Source organism: Syzygium oleosum, unplaced genomic scaffold (assembly GCF_021117445.2).
Source record: "Syzygium oleosum isolate NSW1041296 unplaced genomic scaffold, Sole_v2.1 Sole_v2.13, whole genome shotgun sequence".
NCBI classification, from domain to species: Eukaryota; Viridiplantae; Streptophyta; class Magnoliopsida; order Myrtales; family Myrtaceae; genus Syzygium; species Syzygium oleosum.
This window is the reverse complement of record NW_026607497.1, coordinates 7695872-7714381: the sequence shown is the minus strand read 5'-3', so window position 1 is coordinate 7714381 and position 18510 is coordinate 7695872. Positions and strand designations below refer to the sequence as shown.

General features: G+C 38.8%; 2 protein-coding genes across 2 annotated transcripts; both read left to right on the top strand.

Moving 5' to 3' along the window:
* Positions 1-743: 743 nt before the first annotated feature.
* LOC115675874 (uncharacterized) lies at positions 744-5638 on the top strand. The gene is made up of 6 exons (XM_030598661.2): positions 744-906; positions 1105-1181; positions 2421-2556; positions 3675-3812; positions 3902-4023; positions 5219-5638. Exons 2-6 carry the CDS (start codon positions 1138-1140, stop codon positions 5373-5375), a joined length of 597 nt encoding a protein of 198 aa, XP_030454521.1. The 5' UTR covers positions 744-906; positions 1105-1137; the 3' UTR covers positions 5376-5638.
* Positions 5639-7623: 1985 nt separating this feature from the next.
* On the top strand, positions 7624-18169 carry LOC115675871 (rhamnogalacturonate lyase B-like). The gene is made up of 17 exons (XM_030598656.2): positions 7624-7731; positions 7770-8002; positions 8618-8670; positions 8878-8999; positions 9376-9426; positions 13641-13760; positions 13839-13958; positions 14119-14260; positions 14370-14540; positions 14666-14821; positions 14911-15017; positions 15270-15360; positions 16345-16486; positions 16566-16722; positions 16849-16965; positions 17383-17509; positions 17583-18169. Exons 2-17 carry the CDS (start codon positions 7870-7872, stop codon positions 17835-17837), a joined length of 2064 nt encoding a protein of 687 aa, XP_030454516.2. The 5' UTR covers positions 7624-7731; positions 7770-7869; the 3' UTR covers positions 17838-18169.
* The last annotated feature ends 341 nt before the right edge of the window (positions 18170-18510 follow it).

Genomic DNA, 18510 nt, shown 5'->3' with positions numbered 1-18510 from the left:
CCAAAATTACGTGAACCCGTGTCGGTTGAGAGACGTCATGCTCCCAAGATTGACTTTCCACAGACGTGGTCGAGAGGGTTTGAGTCTCACATACAGAGGAGGAGCAAAGTCAGAGATGAGATTTTCAAAGATTTTTAAAGATTTTCAAATGAGAATGATTTTCAAAGATTTTCAATTTTATCTTCAGTTGCAGGTTCTCGAAGATTTTCAAAGATTGTTTTCAAATATTCCAAATCCTATCTTGGGTTGCACCGATGGCATATGTGAAGGATTTTAAATCCCCTTTATCATATCCCAATCCGAATCCGGACGACAAAGCACAACATTTCTAAAAAATTATGACACTCAAGTGAGCGTAGTACGAAAGTTATGTCATTTGTAGTGTTCATAACTTTTTTTTTCGACTATTTAAGTGTCACAACTTCTTAAAAAGTTCATTTGAGTACTATAACTAACTTACTAAATTTTTTCGACGACGTGACATAGCACTTTGATGAACATTTAGCATTCAAGTGATTGATTAAAAAGTATATGACCCTCAAGTAATAACGAAAAATGTTATGATATATAGAACATGTAATCATGATATTCAAGTAATCGAAAAAAATTCATGACACTCAAGGTTTTCCACACATACACGAGTTGTGGTATCCTTCTCCCAAAAGTCAATACCAACGAGTGAAGATTCCAAAGTAAACGAGACATCGCCGGGCGAAAGTTATCTTTTTCGGATAGCGTGGCGCGTCTAACCGGGAAGGCGCGTGGAGCCAACATCGAGCTGTTTGGTGAAGAAAAGAGCGATCATTGAACTCCCCCTTCTCTCTCTCTCTCTCTCTCTCTCTCTTCACAGAAATTAAGGTACAGCATCTCCCGGGAAGAACCAAACGTATTCTCCGAAGATCGAAGGTTCGTCCGCCGTCCCCGTCGTCGTTTCGGGTCGGAATCTCGTGGGTGTCGTGCTGAATTGCGCGCCTGGCGTGGCGTTTTGCCCTCGGGCGATCGTTCGATCGTCCCGAGTTCTCTCTTTTTTCCCGGCTGCATTTCTTGATTTCTTGATTCAAAGTTTCGTTCTTTTTTACGAGTTCTCTTTGCTCTGTTCATCAGCGGAACGAATTGGTCGGAGCCTCCCGTGTCGCCATGGCAGTCGTAGCGGATGACACCACCAGAATATGCAGTCACTGGTAAATTTTTCTTTTTTTAAGTGTTTTCGTTCCCTTTTTCTTTCTGGGTTGCGGCTCAATTATCTTTTGATCCGGAATGTTGACCGGTGAATTTCGATTCATGGGTCCGGGTTGACGGCGTAATTTGGGTCGAATTTATGTTTTTCTCGGCGTTTTTGAGTGGTTTTATGATCTTTCATCAGCTTTGTGGTGGTATAATTTGACCGGGTGAGCTAACTTCATATGTTTGTGGGGACAATTAGAAGGTTACTGAGGTTTTTGGTGTTTGATCTCGCCGTAGGTGATGTGTGGGAAGACAGTATTAGCTCTGAATTGCTGCACTAGTTCTCGTATTGTGATTATGTCTCAATTGAACTGCTGCAACTTAATTCTAGAGGATGCAGTGTTTATTTTTCTGTGCTCAGGCGTGTTGATGGTTGATGTGTGTACTTCAAGAAACGCTGGTGGGAGGATAGGCAAAAATGCATGTTGTGTACTTATATGAATTATCATTCCATATCTTTAAAGGCTTTAATGTCCAGTGCTAAGCTGATTCCAAGTGTAACGCCTTGTTTCTAAACAGCATGTGCGTGTTTAAAAATTGGATGCTGAGGGGAGGACAAAGTCTATAATATGAACACACAGAATAGATTCTGCAGATTACTCTAAGGTCATTCCCTCTAGCACTGCGCTGCTTCACCCTGATCCTGCATGTCTAACTTTTCAGAACTGTAGTAGTTACCTAGATCACGGTTTGTTATTTGAGTCATGTAGTCGTGCACTGTTGGAATATGTGCAGGTTATGTTATCAAATGCCTAGCACATTAGGGATAGGCCTGGTTGGAAAGTCAACTGAGATATTAAGTATTTTTCAAGTATGGTAGTGGATCAACTACTGATTAATGCAGTGATGATATAGTTTTTGGCGTCATTTTATAATTGAAACTAAATGGCTGTTTTTTATCAGCACCACATAACTTCTGGTGTTTTACTGAACATGTACGCTGCAAATGTTGTTATATCTTTTAGAACTGGGGCTGTTTTCTATATGTTTTCTGGTGGAGGCTTGCTCTGGTCTTTCAGAGCTTGAGACCTTACCATAATTTTTTATGCCTCCATATCTACAATGGCTAATGGCTCATTTTCCATAGAATTCACTCATGCTCTGTGATTTTAATGGCTCGATCCAGCATGACATACTCTATTTTTCTGGTTTAACATTTGAGGTTAGCTGACATGTGCATGCTGCTTTTCTTGCAGCGAAAGATCTATCCCTTCCCCAAACATCGATCTACACTATGCCCATTGCTCTCGGAATCTTGAAAAATGTAAAGTTTGTGGGGACATGGTTCCTAAGAGACATGCGGAGGAACATTTCTTGACCACCCATGCTCCGGTACGTAAGTTCTCAAATGGAACACTTCCATTTGGTGTGCCCTTTTTCTTTCATCTATACTGTAAATGGACAAGTTTCTGTCTTTGTGCATCTTCAGAGCATGGTCGGTCTCCATTGTGCTGGATATTAATCCATGATTTGACTTTTTTTTTCTTTGTTTGTGCTTTTTTGTTTGGGGGATGTTGCTGAATTGGAATTTTCAAGGTTTTAGGGATGCAGTGTCAGGATGTAGTTTGAGTATTGCTGATTTCTACCTGTTATTCTGATGTTTGCTGACAAAGTGTGATGCTACTGTGTTGTGCTTATAAACTGACTTGAGGGAAATGGCATTTGGAACTTGATGTATAATTAATAATAGCTTGATTTGATATGTGAATACTAGCTGATGTACCTTGCCTACAATGGTCATACTGGACCATGTTGTTAGCCATGACTTTCTTTTTCCTGACCGATATGTGTCAGATATGTATGATATGTTTACAATCAAGTCAACTTTTTTGTGGTCATGCTAAGTATTCCTTGATCTGGAAGTCCTCTTGCCTTTCTTTATTGTGGGACAAGCCTATTGTGCTGCTACTTTGAGATGAAGAATGAAAGAAAGAGGGGAGGGGGGGCGCTCTGGTAATTGTTTATTTGTTATGTATATGTTGCACTCTTGAGCTGATTGCTGAAAGCTTTTATATCCTATCTAAGAAACCCCCGTTACTACGAACAATGTCTATGCTAATCCTAGAAGGGGCTTTAACTTTCTAGACCAAATAAATTAATTACTGGGTTCATTGCTTCATAATTCCTTGTTTGATTGTATTGTTTGTCAATAAAAGTGAACCAGAATTTCACCATGCGACTTTGTAGATGCCATTTTAACACTTCTCCCTCTGTACCTTCTACTAATTAGCTTATCTAAATTGATCCTATGGGTTTAGATGGTTGAATAACTTCTGTGTCAAGATTTTTTTGAGGTTACATTTGCATTTTGTTGTACCGTAATCCTCAGTAAAACAGAAAATATTCTTTACAAATAGATTGAAAAAGCAGACCAAGCGTTATGCTTGAGGTTTCTGAGCTTAGCTCTGATGTTTCCTGAATTTTTTCATGGTCCTCATGTGCTGGAGCAGGTTTCTTGTTCGCTGTGCAGTGAGATGATGGAACGTGATATTTTAGCTGTTCATAGAGGAGAAAATTGCCCTCAAAGGATCGTCACTTGTGAATTCTGCGAGTTTCCATTGCCTGCAATTGATTTGGCTGAGCATCAGGTAGCTTTTTTGTGTATCTGAAGAAATAATACTGAGAGCTGCTATCAAACAATCCTGTATGTCATGTCCACGTTACTTCATGATTGTAGGAAGTATGTGGAAACAGGACAGAACTTTGCCATCTTTGCAACAGATACATTAGATTGCGAGAAAGATACAACCACGAACGTCGCTGTGAGGGTGTTCCAGATCATAGTGCAGGACCTTCCAGGTAAACAACTGTAACTTGTCTCTGGATATTTAGCAAGCAGAATATTTGCCCCCTCTTCTCACAAAAGGCTTGGATTTCAAAATTGTCCACAATTATAGTAATCTCTGTTGTTTATTTTGTTTCATTCCTTTGTTGCTCTTGGAAAGGTTTGTAAATTCAATCCAATAGGCTAATTAGCTGTACCTCTTTCCCCTTGTTATCTGTTTTTAGATGTCAGGGTTTTGTTATTACACTGGCCTTCGATGTTTCTCCTGACCCAGCCCCATTAGTTTTTCCTTGCGCCGTTGCTCTTGAATCATCAAGCAAGGGCATGGAAGCAGTTCATATTGATTTGTCTTCAGATACATTGCTTTCTTGACATTAGTGAAGACTTACCTTCTGTTCTCCTTTTGGCTGGGATGGTTGAAATTCCTGCTAGTTTTCTCTGATACGCTGATTACATGTTTTATCATTGGTAGAATCTCACTGTTTGTCACTGTATTTTAGTGGATTTTGCCACCAGGTCACTGAATTATTATATCAATCTAGTTTCATCCATTTTCGGGCAATTGATGCACTTTAATTAGTACCAATTAATCTTTCGGCAAGACACTGGCGTGTGGCTACATGGCAATAACATGGTGTCCAGAATATTGGCTACAAGTCTACCACTCTAGCATTTTGCGGGAAAATTGATCTGATTCTGGTTATAAGATGCATGAGTTGCAAAGAAATGAATCTCAAGGCCTCATTTGGTTCACTTTGGCATTGGATTTTTCAAGGAATGGAAATCCTATTATCGAAATTTTTCATGTTTCAAGATTCATTATATAGATTAAACATCCAAACTTGATAGTTGTAGTAATAGGATTTACAGATCACATGCCTTGGGTAATCCAATTCGAAAGGGAACCAAAAGGATGCCTGTGAATTTGAAGCTGGAAATCGAAGTTCATAAACCATGAATCAGCCACAGTTGATGCAGGATAACAGCGGGTGGAACTACCCTTGATCATTTGTTATGCTTTTTAAGATTCTTCTACCTTGATAAAATTCTCCACTACGGTGACGATGATTGAATTCTGCACCCAATATATGTACAAATTGTCTGTGTCTTTTCGTGCCTTAGTAGCATGCAACTTTCTGGACCTTAGGGTAGGTGCTATTTAAAATTTCATGTCTGACAAATACGATGAATTTTCTGTATCTTTCTCAGTAACATCAGACCACCTCAAGGAGAGCGTCCTCCACGGGGGCAACCCAATGAGTACTCTCCAAGGCGCATCTTATTCACCATCGCAATCACGGGTATTGCCGTTCTATTGGGTTCGCTATTCTTCCAGAAAAAGATGGAGAACAATCAGGTGCATTGAGTTTTGGACCGCGCAGCAGACACATTCGATCAATGTAAATCGGCTAGTAAGCTCTTCATTTATAGAGGCTGGGGATCGTCCGAAACCATACTATTGTAATGATAATTAGGTACATATGGGGTTGTCGCAATAGATTTGCCTGTGACGAGACGCTCGGTTGTCGCAGCTTTTCTTAGTTTTCTCACGAACTTAACTTCATCAACGTTGGCTGTGAACTTTTTGCCTTGTGCTCATGTTGTATTCTTAGCAGTGGTTTAGCCAGACTTTTACTACAGCTTCATTCAGAAACTCAACTTCAATCTCATGGATTGTATCGCTACCTTAATTTTGGGTTACGTGATCCTCGAACTTTAGTGAGGCTATCGAATTGTGATTTCCTGATAATTATGTTGTGGTGTTATCAACCACTTTTCTTTGAACGACAGTAAATGTAAATCTGAGATAAAAAGGAAAAAGAAAAAGAGACTATTGATTTTTTTGTTTCCAAAGAATCTGATAATGCTATAGTTTTATTGAATCGAAGGAAATGAAACCTTGGACACGACATTAAAATGATAAACTATTTTAAACTTTTCAGAGCAATTTTTGAATTTGTATTGGCAAAAAAAAAAAAAGTTAAAAAGGCTAGCAAAACTAATATTAGAAAGTAAGCAAAGTGTAAGATTGAGAGAAATTAATAAAAGACTTCTCTTCGACCAAAAAAAAAATAAATAAATAAAGGACTTCTCAAATTTCCACCCATTTTTTACACTTAGCGATAAAAAAAGAAGAAAGAATACCCTGCTTGTAAAAGTAAAAAAGCAAAAGAAAAACAGTTACACTGTGTGGTATATTAAATTAATTTATTTACCTTTCACTTTTTCTTCAAAAGATGAAAAAGCAAGCAAAATTCAATCAAAAAACTACTTCGCCCATTTTCTTTTCACACTCCAATTATTTAGATAGATGTAGAACTAGTGCCGGGCGCACGCGTGGTTGGGTGAATGTGTGACGGGATGAAAATGGGTAATTGTATAAGACAATGTTTGAAGTGAGAAGTTACTCGAGATATGATAATTATGTCCTTTTTTGTCTTTGCATTATTTAATGCAAGAGTAATTCCAAAAAATGATATGATAATAAAATCAATTTGTTCAATTGGATAGTGAATGAAATACTATACATTTTTTTTCTTTTTTTTACCACTATAAGAATTCTTTTTTGGGAAGCTAATATTTTAAATAAACATTTTTTCCATTCTGAAAGTAATAATTTATTCAAAACTTAGCAAAAGAAAATGAGAGAAGATGGAGTTGGTTGTTGCCGTGTGGAGACAATTAAGGAATTTCGCCTAGTGCACTTTTTAGTGAAAAATCGATGGATGACTTCTTTCTCGTATTACAATATTAGCAAAATCAAAATTTAAAAATGAGACAAAATGGTGTTTTGGCTTATATTAGTGGACTAATATTGAGTTGAGGCATACGAGATACACTTGCATGGTTGTCAATTGGTCATGTACTATGACCAAAAAAAAAAAAATTGGTCATGTACGAAAAGAAAGAAATATTTTTTTTTAAGAAATTGGATAATTATTTTGCTGATTGAATATATTAATCATGTGTGAATTGTGTGTTTACTTTATAAGAAGAAAGTGCTGGCTAATTTTAATTTTTTCTTTTGATATAGCGATAATAATAAAACGGTTAAAAAGTGAGATAAACGATACTTTTTGACTTAAATAATTGATATATAAATAAATAGATTCTTGGTATACAACTTAGTTTTCATTAAGTTTTAGGAAAATTTTGAGTATTTCATAAACTCTAGAATCAAATTTCTTAAAAAGATTTTGTTAAAGCGTCAAACAAGTACAAATTTCAACACACCGTCTTTTCTTGCTATATATATGAGTCGTTAATAATTTGAGAATTGGGCATTCCGCAGATAAATATATTTAATTAGTGCCCTAATTAGCATAATCTTCGATAAATATCCAATTGCCCAGAAGATGGTTATAATGAATGAATAATTGAAGACTGCAATATATATTTTTCATCTAGCGACTAACGCGTGGGAACACAGCAACCATCTTGTTATTACTTCTCTGTCATCGTCAATAATTTTGGGATGTGAAGTAATCAAATTGCATCTTAGGCTCCGTCTCCTTGATAAAAAAATGTATGATTCGGAAAATATTTTCCCAATAATAATTTATTCACAACAATTTATATCTAAACATTTTCATGAACGATGAAAATATTTTCGTTCATTAATTTTTATAAGAAATAAAATCAATTATTTTTAAGGAAAATATTTTTTAAATTATTCAATTTTCGATCGCGGAAAATGTTACATTTAGAGAGAGAGAGAGAGAGTCCGGAACTTTAAGCCCAAATGGAGTAAGAATCGAAGCGAAACTTATAATTACTGTTTAGCATCTCATCTGTCAACTACCACCACCGCTCAAAAGTGAACTCGCCAACAGCCACTGCTGCTTGAAATTCAACATGTGATGATCAGTGATGGGAAGTTAAGGCAAAGGCTGACGCGCCGCGTGATTCGTTCCTCTCCCCTATCGAGATCGATGGGTCTGTGCAGTTCCAAGAAGTCGAAGGAGCAAGCCTCTGATCCTCAAGAACTCCGAGGTAAATTTCCCCCCCCCGGATGTTGTCCTCCTCCTCTTTGCGAATTACAGTGATCTGGGTGTGTGGGGAAAGTGATCTGGGTGTTTTGTCGAAATTCGTGCAACTGGGTCGTTTGTTTATTTCGTTCTGTGTTTGCCGATGTTGATGATGAGCGAGAACACGGGCAGTTTTTGCATGTTTTGGCACTTTCATAAGAGAGACGGCTACGTCTCTAGACGAGTCACAGACTCAGTTTCTAATGCAAGAGCAACCAGTGACGTGCAAAATACGGCATCAGTCACGCTTTCTCAATGATTCCATTTATGTACGTTGAATAGATCAGTCTCGTGCTTATATACGCTAAAAATTCGATCTTTATTGCTGACAATCTACGGAAGTTTACGATGATATTCACGTTTTTTCTGAACTCTCTCAATCTTTGAGTGGGCTAATGACGCCTATGTAGCCTCTGTACTTGGACGTAAGAGGGGATATAAAAGGACTTGAGAATTAGCATAAAGGTTTTGTGGACTGACTTGGCTTGCTCGGCATATTGTTCTAATCTGTAAGACAGGAAATTCATTGCATTTAATCAAGAATCGCATGCCCGTTGACATATTCTGGGAAATTTCGCAGGACAAGAAGCCATGTCTACTCCGGGAGTTCATCTGCACATCCAACATCATCAAGTATGAATTTTCCAGAGAGTGTCAACTTTCCTCCATTTTTTTTTTGTTGCTTTTTTTGTGCCGGGGGGGGGGTTTGGGGGGTGTGCGCGTGTGTGTGGAGAAATCATTTAGGACATCAAACAGGTATCCTGCAGGATAAGAACGACCTGGTATATGTTGCGTTAGATTTCTTTTGGCATTCTTAGATTTACTTCACTCTCTTTGCAGGTGATCATGGACAATGGCATAGTGCAGGTCACATTATCGAAACCCGATGGAATAGTCATTGGAGTAAGGTATAACAGTGTCGACAATTTACTGGAAATCTGTAACCAAGAATCTAACAGAGGGTGAGTGTGATTTGACCGCTTCCGTTTCTTTCTTACTTCATTCGTGTTCATTTGGAAAAGGATGGTTTCTTTGGTTAAAATGCAGGATTGCATGCAACACAATAAATTGTCCATGTGGCCCAGCATTTCGATACATGGCGTGTTTTACAGTGCTCAGGGAAAAAGTTTATACGATGCAGATATTAGGCTTTTGAATTAGGATGTGTTGTCTTGCTGTGTTTCTCTGAGTTTCTTCGATACTGAGATAATCTATGCTTTTCTGTTTTTTCCTCGTTATGAAATTACTGTTTGATGCAGCAACTGTCACAAGCTTGTCCATCTTTTCTCTTTCTTATTTCGGTTATTTCTTTTCTTGTATTTCCACTGGGCATTTCAGATACTGGGACCTGGTTTGGAATGCGCCGGGAAGCAAGGGAATATTCGACGTGTATGCCTGCTACTCTCTTTCTTTGATGCCTTCATTTCTCCTTTGTCAGAGCTAAGCAGAATGTCATTTTCTCAGCTAAGCAACATGGTTATGCATATGATACATTTCGTGTGACAATGCCATTCGGACATCAATCGATGTCCTTTTCTTGTGTATGGATGTTTCAAACTCCGTGTGCCAAAGCTCGAAATTCTGCCTCTGCACCGCTTCTAACCACAACACTCGCTTCTTACTCCTCCAGGTTACAAGATTGCCCCAAATAAAAGTACAATAACCAGAAGTTGATCTCCTATCTTCCACTGATCCCGCCCAATCAGCATCTGTATATCCTTCAATTAATCTATTCTCATTTTTTCTGAAAAACAGCCCCTTTCCAGGTACACTTCAAGTATTTCAAAATTCTAAAGACAGCTTCCATATCTTCTTCAGTAGGATCATGCATATATCGACTTACCACACTTACAACAAATGCTATATCAGGTCTGGTATGTGAAAAATAAATGAGTTTACCTACCAAACGTTGATACCTTCCTTTATCTACAGGTGTCCCATCGACTTTACGCCGGTTTGCTTAATGGTTCCATTGGAGTATCAACGGGTTTAGAGCAAAGCATCCCTGTTTCTTTCAATAAATCCAATACATACTTTCTTTGGGTAACGGAAATACCTTCTCTATTTCTTGCAAATTCCATTCCAAGAAAATATCTTAAGGATCCCAAGTCCTTAATTTCGAATTCAGCAGCTAACTTCCCTTCAACCTTGACATTTCCTCTTCGTCATTACCTGTTAAGATAATGTCGTCAACATAAACAATAAGGATAGTACTCTTACCTTCCTTATGTCTATAAAAAGAGTGTGATCCATCTGGCTTGACAATATCCTTGTTGTAAGACGGCTTTAGTGAATCTCCCAAACCAGGCTCTAGGAGATTGTTTCAGCCCATAAAGAGCTTTGTTCAATGCAAACCTTTCCATACTTCTTCGCATCATCAAATCCTGGCGGAAGATCCATATAAACTTCTTCTTCCAAATCACCGTTTAGGAATGCATTCTTGACATCGAGTTGTTGTAGTTTCCAATCAAGGTTTCTGCAAGAGAGAAATTACTCGTATAGTATTCAGCTTCGCTACGGGTGCAAACGTCTCCCGTAATCAATCCCGTATGTTTGGGTGAAACCCTTGGCGACTAATCTTGCTTTGTACCTTTCCACGAGCCATCAGATTTGTATTTAACTGTAAAACCCATTTGCAACCTACTGGAGCCTTCCCTTGGGTTTTCAACAATATCCCAGGTGTTATTCTTCTCAAGGGCACTCATCTTCTCAAATACAGCTTTCTTCCATTGTGGTTCTTTTAAGGCATTATGAATATCCTTAGGAAGATTTTCGCCTGAAACCCTTGTAACAAAGGCTCTAAAAGAAGGAGACAGATGTCCATAGGAAACATAATTAGAAATAGGATGTTGTGTACATGATCTTACACCCTTTCTAACAGCAATGGGAATGTCGAGCTCACTAACCTTATTAGATCGATCCGGGTCCAAGAATTGACTGCTTTCGGGTTGCACAATGGTCTCCTTATTTTGTTTCAAATTTCTACGTGAATAAACACGTAATTCAGTGTGTAATTGTGGGCTATTGGGTACAGTTTCAGGACTGTTGGGTGCGGTCTCGAGAGATAGAAGGAGACACAGTTTCTATTTCAATATTGGTTTCGGTAGATGATGGTATAGTGGATAGAGTGATAGGTTGAGATAGTGATTCGGGCATTGTAGGCAATGTAGGGACGGTAGGGACGATTCGGTGAGCGTAAAGGATTTAGTGATTGTGTCCCAAGAATTGTCTTCCTCTATATTTACTGGTTTCTCCCCCTGAAGAGAATTCTTGAAAAAGGTTGCTGTTCAAAAAGGTAATATCCATAAAGATAATATATTTTTTATGTTGGGGAATAAAACACTTGTAACCTTTTTTGTGGAGGAGTAACCGAGAAATATGCATGGAATGGCTCGAGGTTCAAGCTTTGAACGAGAAGGATCGGTGATATGAATGAAACACTTGCAGCCGAAAACTTTCAATGGTAAGGAGGAGACAATTTGGTGATCTGGAAAGTTTTGCAAAGAATGTTGATTGGTGTCTCATACTTGTGAACTCGTGAGGGTAACCGGTTAATTAGGTAACAAGCTGTAAGGATAGAATCCCCCAAAGATATGTAGGTACATTAGTTGTAAACATGAGGGAACGGGCTACCTCTAACAAGTGTCTGTTTTGCGTTCAAGCAACACCATTCTGTTTTTGGGGTACGGACATAAGAACTAGTGGAGTTGAAGTATTCGTACCATTATCGCATACGAAAGATTTTGATATTAGTACCGAACTGAGTTTTAACCATGGTATGGAATATTTGAAAGATATGAGAAACTTCACTCTTGTCTTTTAATAGATATACCCAAGTAAGACGGGCATGATCATCTATAAAAGTAATGAACCACCTTTTTCCCGTATTAGTTGTAACACGTGAAGGTCCCCATAAGTCACCGTGTATCAAAGAAAATGGTGAGGATGGGATATGTTCATGAGATGAGTAGGAAGAGCGCTTATGTTTAGCTAATTGGCATATATCACATTGAAAAACATCACTTGAAAGGAATAATGATGGAAATAATTGTTTCATATATCCAAAGCTTGGATGTCCAAGTCTGAAATGTAATAACATGAGATGTTTTTCACGAGTCATTGGAAAAGATTCACAACTAACATTGAAAACATTTTGATTAATGCAGAAATCTGAAACAAAATAATAAAGTCCACCGTGTTCCTTAGCACCGCCAATCCTCTTCCCGAACTCAAGTCCTGAAATTCAAGCCTTGTTGTGATCATTACGATGAGAAACAAGGGCTGATGATTCTGGGTCTGTTATATCAGATTTGTTGCTGCCTAACGTCACTCGCTTCCTTGATTCTTCACGCCTGACTTCAGAAAAAATCTCCTCTATACATGGTAATGGTTTGATTCCAAGAAGACGACCTCGAACCTCATCAAGATCTCTATTTAGACCTGCCAAGAAATCGTATGCCCTCTCCTTTGCCATTCGGTCCTGATATTTCTTGGTACATGTAGCACAGCCATAGAATGCAGTCATCATGAAGATCTAATTCCTGTCAGATCTTTACCAGTGAGGTGTAGTATTCTGTCACATCGGCTTCTCCCTACAGTAGATTCCTTGCTGCATTCCGAAGTTCAAATACTTGAGATGAATTATCAAGGTCGGAATATGCCAAATTTAGATAGTTCCAGAGTTCGCGCTGAGGAGTAGTAGAGACAGCTACTTTGGATTTTTTCTGTCATGGAATTGATTTGCCATGACATAACAATGTTGTTGTTGGCATCCCATGTCTCAAAAGCAGGATCCTTTGAGTCTGGTTTTGATAGAGTACCTAAGAGATATCCAAGCTTACCCCTTCCTTTAACGACCATTAGGACTGACCGAGACCAAGAGAGGAAGTTTTTTCCATTTAATTTGAGTGAGGTAATTTGAGGAGAGGAGAGGGATTGATCAAGGAAAGAAGGAGTAGGAGCAATTGTAGAGGAGGACGAGATGATCGTAGAACCATCCGAGTCTGCTCCTCTGCTTGCCCCTGTCATGGCAGTCTTTACCATGGTTTTTCTCAACTTTACAGATCAGAACAACCATGCTCTGATACCATGTTGAGTTGGTTGAAGGAGAAAAGACTAGCTAAATTGTGTTATTGATTGAATCGCTACTTACAAATTTATAAGCTGTAGAAGCTTATCTCTAGGAACAGAAAAACAATAAGATCCCAAAATACAAGGAATAAAAAATAAATAAGATATTTGTCCCTAATGATAAGAAGAATTTTAAAAACAAATCCTAACTGAAATAGGTAAAAAACTAAATCCTAAAAATCTGCTAAGGATCCGCAACAATATTTCTGCATGAACGAAATATCTGAGAGTCTACTTCTAGATATGACAGATTTTCCGTTTTTGGTGTTTTATGGTATGTTATTAACCTTTAACAGCATAAGTCCATTAATTTTTTTTTCGCCAAAGTTGCCTTGTGAATTCCAAAACTCTCACGTGAGAAATTGACATTTGCTTGGAAACTGATACGGCAGAAGAAGTGTTTTACCTCTCTCAAAAGGAAATAATTATTCAATCTATGCCTACACTTGAAACACGAATTAATTACCTTGCAGGATTAAAGGGACATGTTTCAATGTAATAGTGGAGAACGAGGAACAGGTTGAACTTTCATTTGTGAGAACCTGGGATTTCTCTCTCGAGGGGAAGTATGTTCCCTTAAACATAGATAAAAGGTCCGTGCTCAAGCCAGACTTAACTTATCTCGACCCAAGTGTTAATCAGATTAACAGCTTGATGCTTTCTGTCCATAGGTTTGTAATGCTTCGTGGATCGTCAGGCTTTTACTCTTATGCCATTTACGACCATTTGGCGGAATGGCCTCCCTTTGAAATTGGCGAAACAAGAATCACTTTCAAGCTCAGAAAAGACAAGTAAATGGATCTATCAGATTTGTGATTAGCTCTGCTGAACAATGATCTTTATGAACTGTTCTGGATGAAAATGCTAAAGCAGAATCAGAGCTCTAAATTTTAGCACTCTTGAACTTGGGAAAAACTTAACTGTGGCTGTTTTTTACCCCCAATTAAACAGATTTCATTACATGGCCATAGCAGATGATAGGCAAAGGAAAATGCCACTACCAGATGACCGGTTATCGGGAAGATGCCAAACTCTTGCATATCCTGAAGCTGTCCTGCTTGTTAATCCTGTGGATCCAGAGCATAGGGGAGAGGTACTTATCCAAGCCATGTAGACCCACATCTGGCCTTGAGTCACTCGCATGCTATACCGAAGTTTTTTATGCGGTCAGTAGATTCAAGTTATAAACTTTTCTGTGGAAGGTGGATGACAAATACCAGTACTCATGCAATAACAAGGATATCCAAGTCCATGGTTGGATTAGCAGTGATCCAGCTGTTGGGTTCTGGCAAATTACTCCCAGTGATGAGTTCCGATCTGGTGGACCGCTCAAACAAAGCCTAACTTCCCACGTTGGCCCAACGACTCTTGCTGTAAGTGATACCTTAGGGAAAGGATACAGTTTTAAAGGTTCTCATGACGTGATGTGATTAAACATACATCTTGGCAATTCTCTCTCTCTCTCTCTCTCTCTCTCTTAATGGAATGGTGTCACCAGATTTTTCTCAGTGCCCATTATGCTGGAAAGGATCTGGTGCCGAAGTTTGAACCTGGTGAACCGTGGAAAAAAGTTTTCGGTCCTGTTTTCATCTACCTTAATTCTGCATCAGCTAGGGACGATCCACGCTGGCTGTGGGAAGATGCTAAGATTCAGGTTTGTACAGAAACGAGAACTGTCAAACTAAGCGGGATGGTTAAATCTCATCTGATAAAGTGACACAAATGCATACTCAATGTTATTAGATGATGAATGAAGTTGAAAGGTGGCCCTACAATTTCCCGGCTTCTGAAGATTTCCCCAAATCACACCAAAGGGGTAATGTCAGGGGCAGGCTGTTAGTCCGGGACAGGTACAGAGCTAAGGTGCATATTGATGTTTCATCATAATATCTAATTAATCTACATGATGAATTTGGAAGTTCTTACTTTGAGGAACTTGGTGATCTGGGGATGCTATGGTGGATTCTCTAATTTGACTTATTACAACACAATGATCGATCTGGACTAATTTGAAATAGTGGATCATGGATTATCTGTATATCTTGAGAGCATGAACTCTAGTACGAGCAATATAGTGAGATATTTGTAACATTGACACTTAGGTACGTTAGCAAGGACTGCATTTCGGCAAAAAGAGCTTATGTTGGGTTGGCTCCACCAGGAGATGCTGGATCTTGGCAAAGAGAATGTAAGGTAACCTCAATGAACTCTTTTGGTTAATGGCAGACATGTCAATGTTTATCTTTTTGCTTCTAGTTTCTTTACTCTTGATTTTAGATCACCTTCTGTGCTCGCAGTGAACCTGCATCCGGCATTGCCTTTAAAATCTCCTGTATGATAGCCTGCTCATGTCCAAACGAAAGGCTCAGCATGAGTTGGAGTTCTTATCAGTTTGCGTGATCAAAGTAGAATTTCATTGTTCTTTGGATGTTATCATTGACTTTTTATAGAATCCTTTAGCCTTTGTTTAATCTAGTGGAATCAAATGACGAGACTAGTTAACTTTACCCTGAAAAGTACATATTTGGAAAAGCAAGCAGCACGTACATGAGGGACGCATGTTGCAGTCATGGAAATTGTTCTGGATCTATTCCTTCTAGTCATATCATAGAAGGGGGAGATATCAGATCATACATCAATAAAATTCTAACTTCCCCACAATTACATGATAATTTACATGATGGTAATTTGAAGAGACAAAGTGTGCTGAAAATGTCAACAGTATCATGATCTTTGAACTGCATATCCCTCATGATGTATTAGCTCTCATGCTTTGATTACTTCCCTCAATGATCAGACAAATGAATTTTTATTTGAAGTTCATATTAGACATTTTCGTAGATTTTTAATATCTCGGACTCAATGCTATATAATTTTTTAGACTGAAGCATGCAAAAGTTTAAGTTATAGTGATGAAATGAACTTTACTTGTGGCAGAATAAGTAGCTATAGAGGAAAGTGGAAGTGGAGTGTTGCCATGGCTATAGCAGCAAATGTGCTATTTCCAATCATTGCTTGCCTCATATTTTTCACCCTGAATGTTTGTCAAGAATAAAAATTTCCCAAAATGACTTCAGCATATTTTGAACGGTTCTTCTATAACTCCTAAAAGCTGTTTGACAAAAGGTAATGCATTGATGCACCCTTACGGAATCGTAACCTTACTATGCTTTTTAGGGCTATCAATTTTGGACACAAGCTGATAATGATGGGTATTTCTCCATCAAGCACGTAAGAACTGGTGACTATAACCTGTATGCATGGGTCCCCGGTTTCATTGGAGATTACCGGCACGACGATATCATCACCATTTCATCAGGTTTTGAACCCGCGTTCAGTTATTTAATTGCAAGGGTTGTTCTTTATGAGAATTATATGATAGAAAGCTATTAATTCAGGTTTGGACCATGACATGGGTGATCTGGTATATGAGCCTCCTAGAGACGGGGCCACTTTGTGGGAAATGGGTATTCCCGATCGCTCGGCTGCAGAATTTTATGTCCCTGATCCTGATGCATCGTACGTCAACAGAATTTATGTGCACCATCCTGATAGGTCAGCTCTTGGACATCGTATGATTTTGATTCTCACAAAAGATGGGTTTCACCCGATGGTGCATAAAACTGTGGGACTTCTTTTCTGCAAAAGCCCATGGCCTAAGCAATTTCACGATGTTGCCAGGTTTAGGCAGTATGGATTATGGAGCAGATATGGAGAATTGTATCCCGAGAAGGATTTGGTCTATACAATTGGTGTTAGTGACCATACTAAAGATTGGTTTTTTGCTCAAGTCCCCAGGTGCAATTCTACCAACCTTTGATCCTTTTTAGCAGTCTTTGCATCTCTTATATCCATCTCGAGTGAAGAAAAAGATAGTGTGATCAAGCTAATTGGCCAAAAGAGGCTCAAAAAGGAAAGAAACATGCTTAATTGGTGCCATGCATCCTGGTTTTTGAGATTGTGCAAAAGGATCGAAAAGCAAGATTGATGAGACTGACTCATCAGTCGTCATTAGAGATGATTCCAACATAAGAAGCTAAAAACTGTTGAGAACAACACAATCTTCTAAGTTCTTGCTTTGTTATTGCATGCATATTTCATTGATTCTTTCATTTTCCAAAAAGTGTTTCTTCATCTTAAACCCGGACTCATGGGGGTCCAATTAAGGATGTCTGTCCTGATCATTTATTTAAGATTGACGTGCCTTTTCATCAGGAGGAAACAGGATGGTAGTCATGAAGGAACTACATGGCAGATCAAGTTCAATCTAAGCTACGTTGATCGGAGCAAATCATACAAGCTGCGAATTGCACTTGCATCAGCTACGCTAGCAGAATTGCAGGTATGGACGGGTATATCTGCTTTCACTATTAGTAGACAATTCACTGAGAAACAAATGTGAATCTTTTTTGAAGGTTCGAGTTAATGATCCAAAGGCGAGACGCCCTCTTTTTACAAGCGGACTTATAGGAAGGGACAACTCGATTGCCAGACATGGGATTCAAGGGCTTTACTGGCTCTTCAACGTGAATGTACCTGGTGCTCTGCTAAACGAGGGGGCAAATACCATATTCCTGACTCAACCTAGATGCGATAGCCCTTTTCAAGGGCTCATGTATGACTACTTGCGTCTCGAAGGCCCCCAATCTCACCCTTCTGGGTTGAAGTAGAGTTGGACTCGGCTCTGTTTACAATAGTTTCTTTGGCAGATGATGATATTCAGGAAAAAAGAGGTTGTCTATTTGACCCAGAATTGACTGTTTTTGTATATACAGGACAATCTGCGTCCTCTTCATGTACGACTGGTGCATGTTGCACTTTCTCGAGCAATATTAACGTGCTCAGTCGATTTGGCAAAGAAAATGCTAGTATGTATCTGTTGAACTTGAGGGCCGTCGTGGGGCCTTTCTGAAGGGAATGTCTATATACATCAGTAAACAGTGAATGTTATCGGCATTCATTGTGTTGTTCATATTCTATGGTTGGGACACGATTCAACATATGATCTCCTTTCTCTAATTCGCCCCGGGGTCTCAGAACCCTTCTTTTTCCTCTGTCATCTCCTATGATTTGGATATTGCAGCCAAGTCCGCCTGGGTTAGGTGCTTGCATCTTTGGTCTCGCACATAGATGGATTATGACATTTCAGGTGCTTATCACTCAACCTTCTTAATGCTCTTAAATGTTGGTTTCATCAATCACAAATTTATCCTAACTCAATAAGATCGGCGAAAGTGACAAAACAAAGCCCTCACGTGATTGAGCAACATGGCCTACAGTAATTTACTTATCGCTGGTCGTTCATGCATCTCTGTGTCTTTATTTTTCGGGTCGATGCATCTT

What these genes read in the sequence shown, in the direction of transcription:
- LOC115675874 (XM_030598661.2), top strand. Translation starts at nt 1,138, where the DNA reads ATGGCAGTCGTAGCGGATGACACCACCAGAATATGCAGTCACTG. An exon ending in ACCAGAATATGCAGTCACTG is followed by an intron (nt 1,182 to 2,420) that starts GTAAATTTTTCT and finishes CTTTTCTTGCAG; the next exon opens with CGAAAGATCTATCCCTTCCC. An exon ending in TCTTGACCACCCATGCTCCG is followed by an intron (nt 2,557 to 3,674) that starts GTACGTAAGTTC and finishes GTGCTGGAGCAG; the next exon opens with GTTTCTTGTTCGCTGTGCAG.
- LOC115675871 (XM_030598656.2), top strand. Translation starts at nt 7,870, where the DNA reads ATGATCAGTGATGGGAAGTTAAGGCAAAGGCTGACGCGCCGCGTGATT. An exon ending in CTTGGCAAAGAGAATGTAAG is followed by an intron (nt 15,361 to 16,344) that starts GTAACCTCAATG and finishes TATGCTTTTTAG; the next exon opens with GGCTATCAATTTTGGACACA. An exon ending in TTTTTTGCTCAAGTCCCCAG is followed by an intron (nt 16,966 to 17,382) that starts GTGCAATTCTAC and finishes CCTTTTCATCAG; the next exon opens with GAGGAAACAGGATGGTAGTC.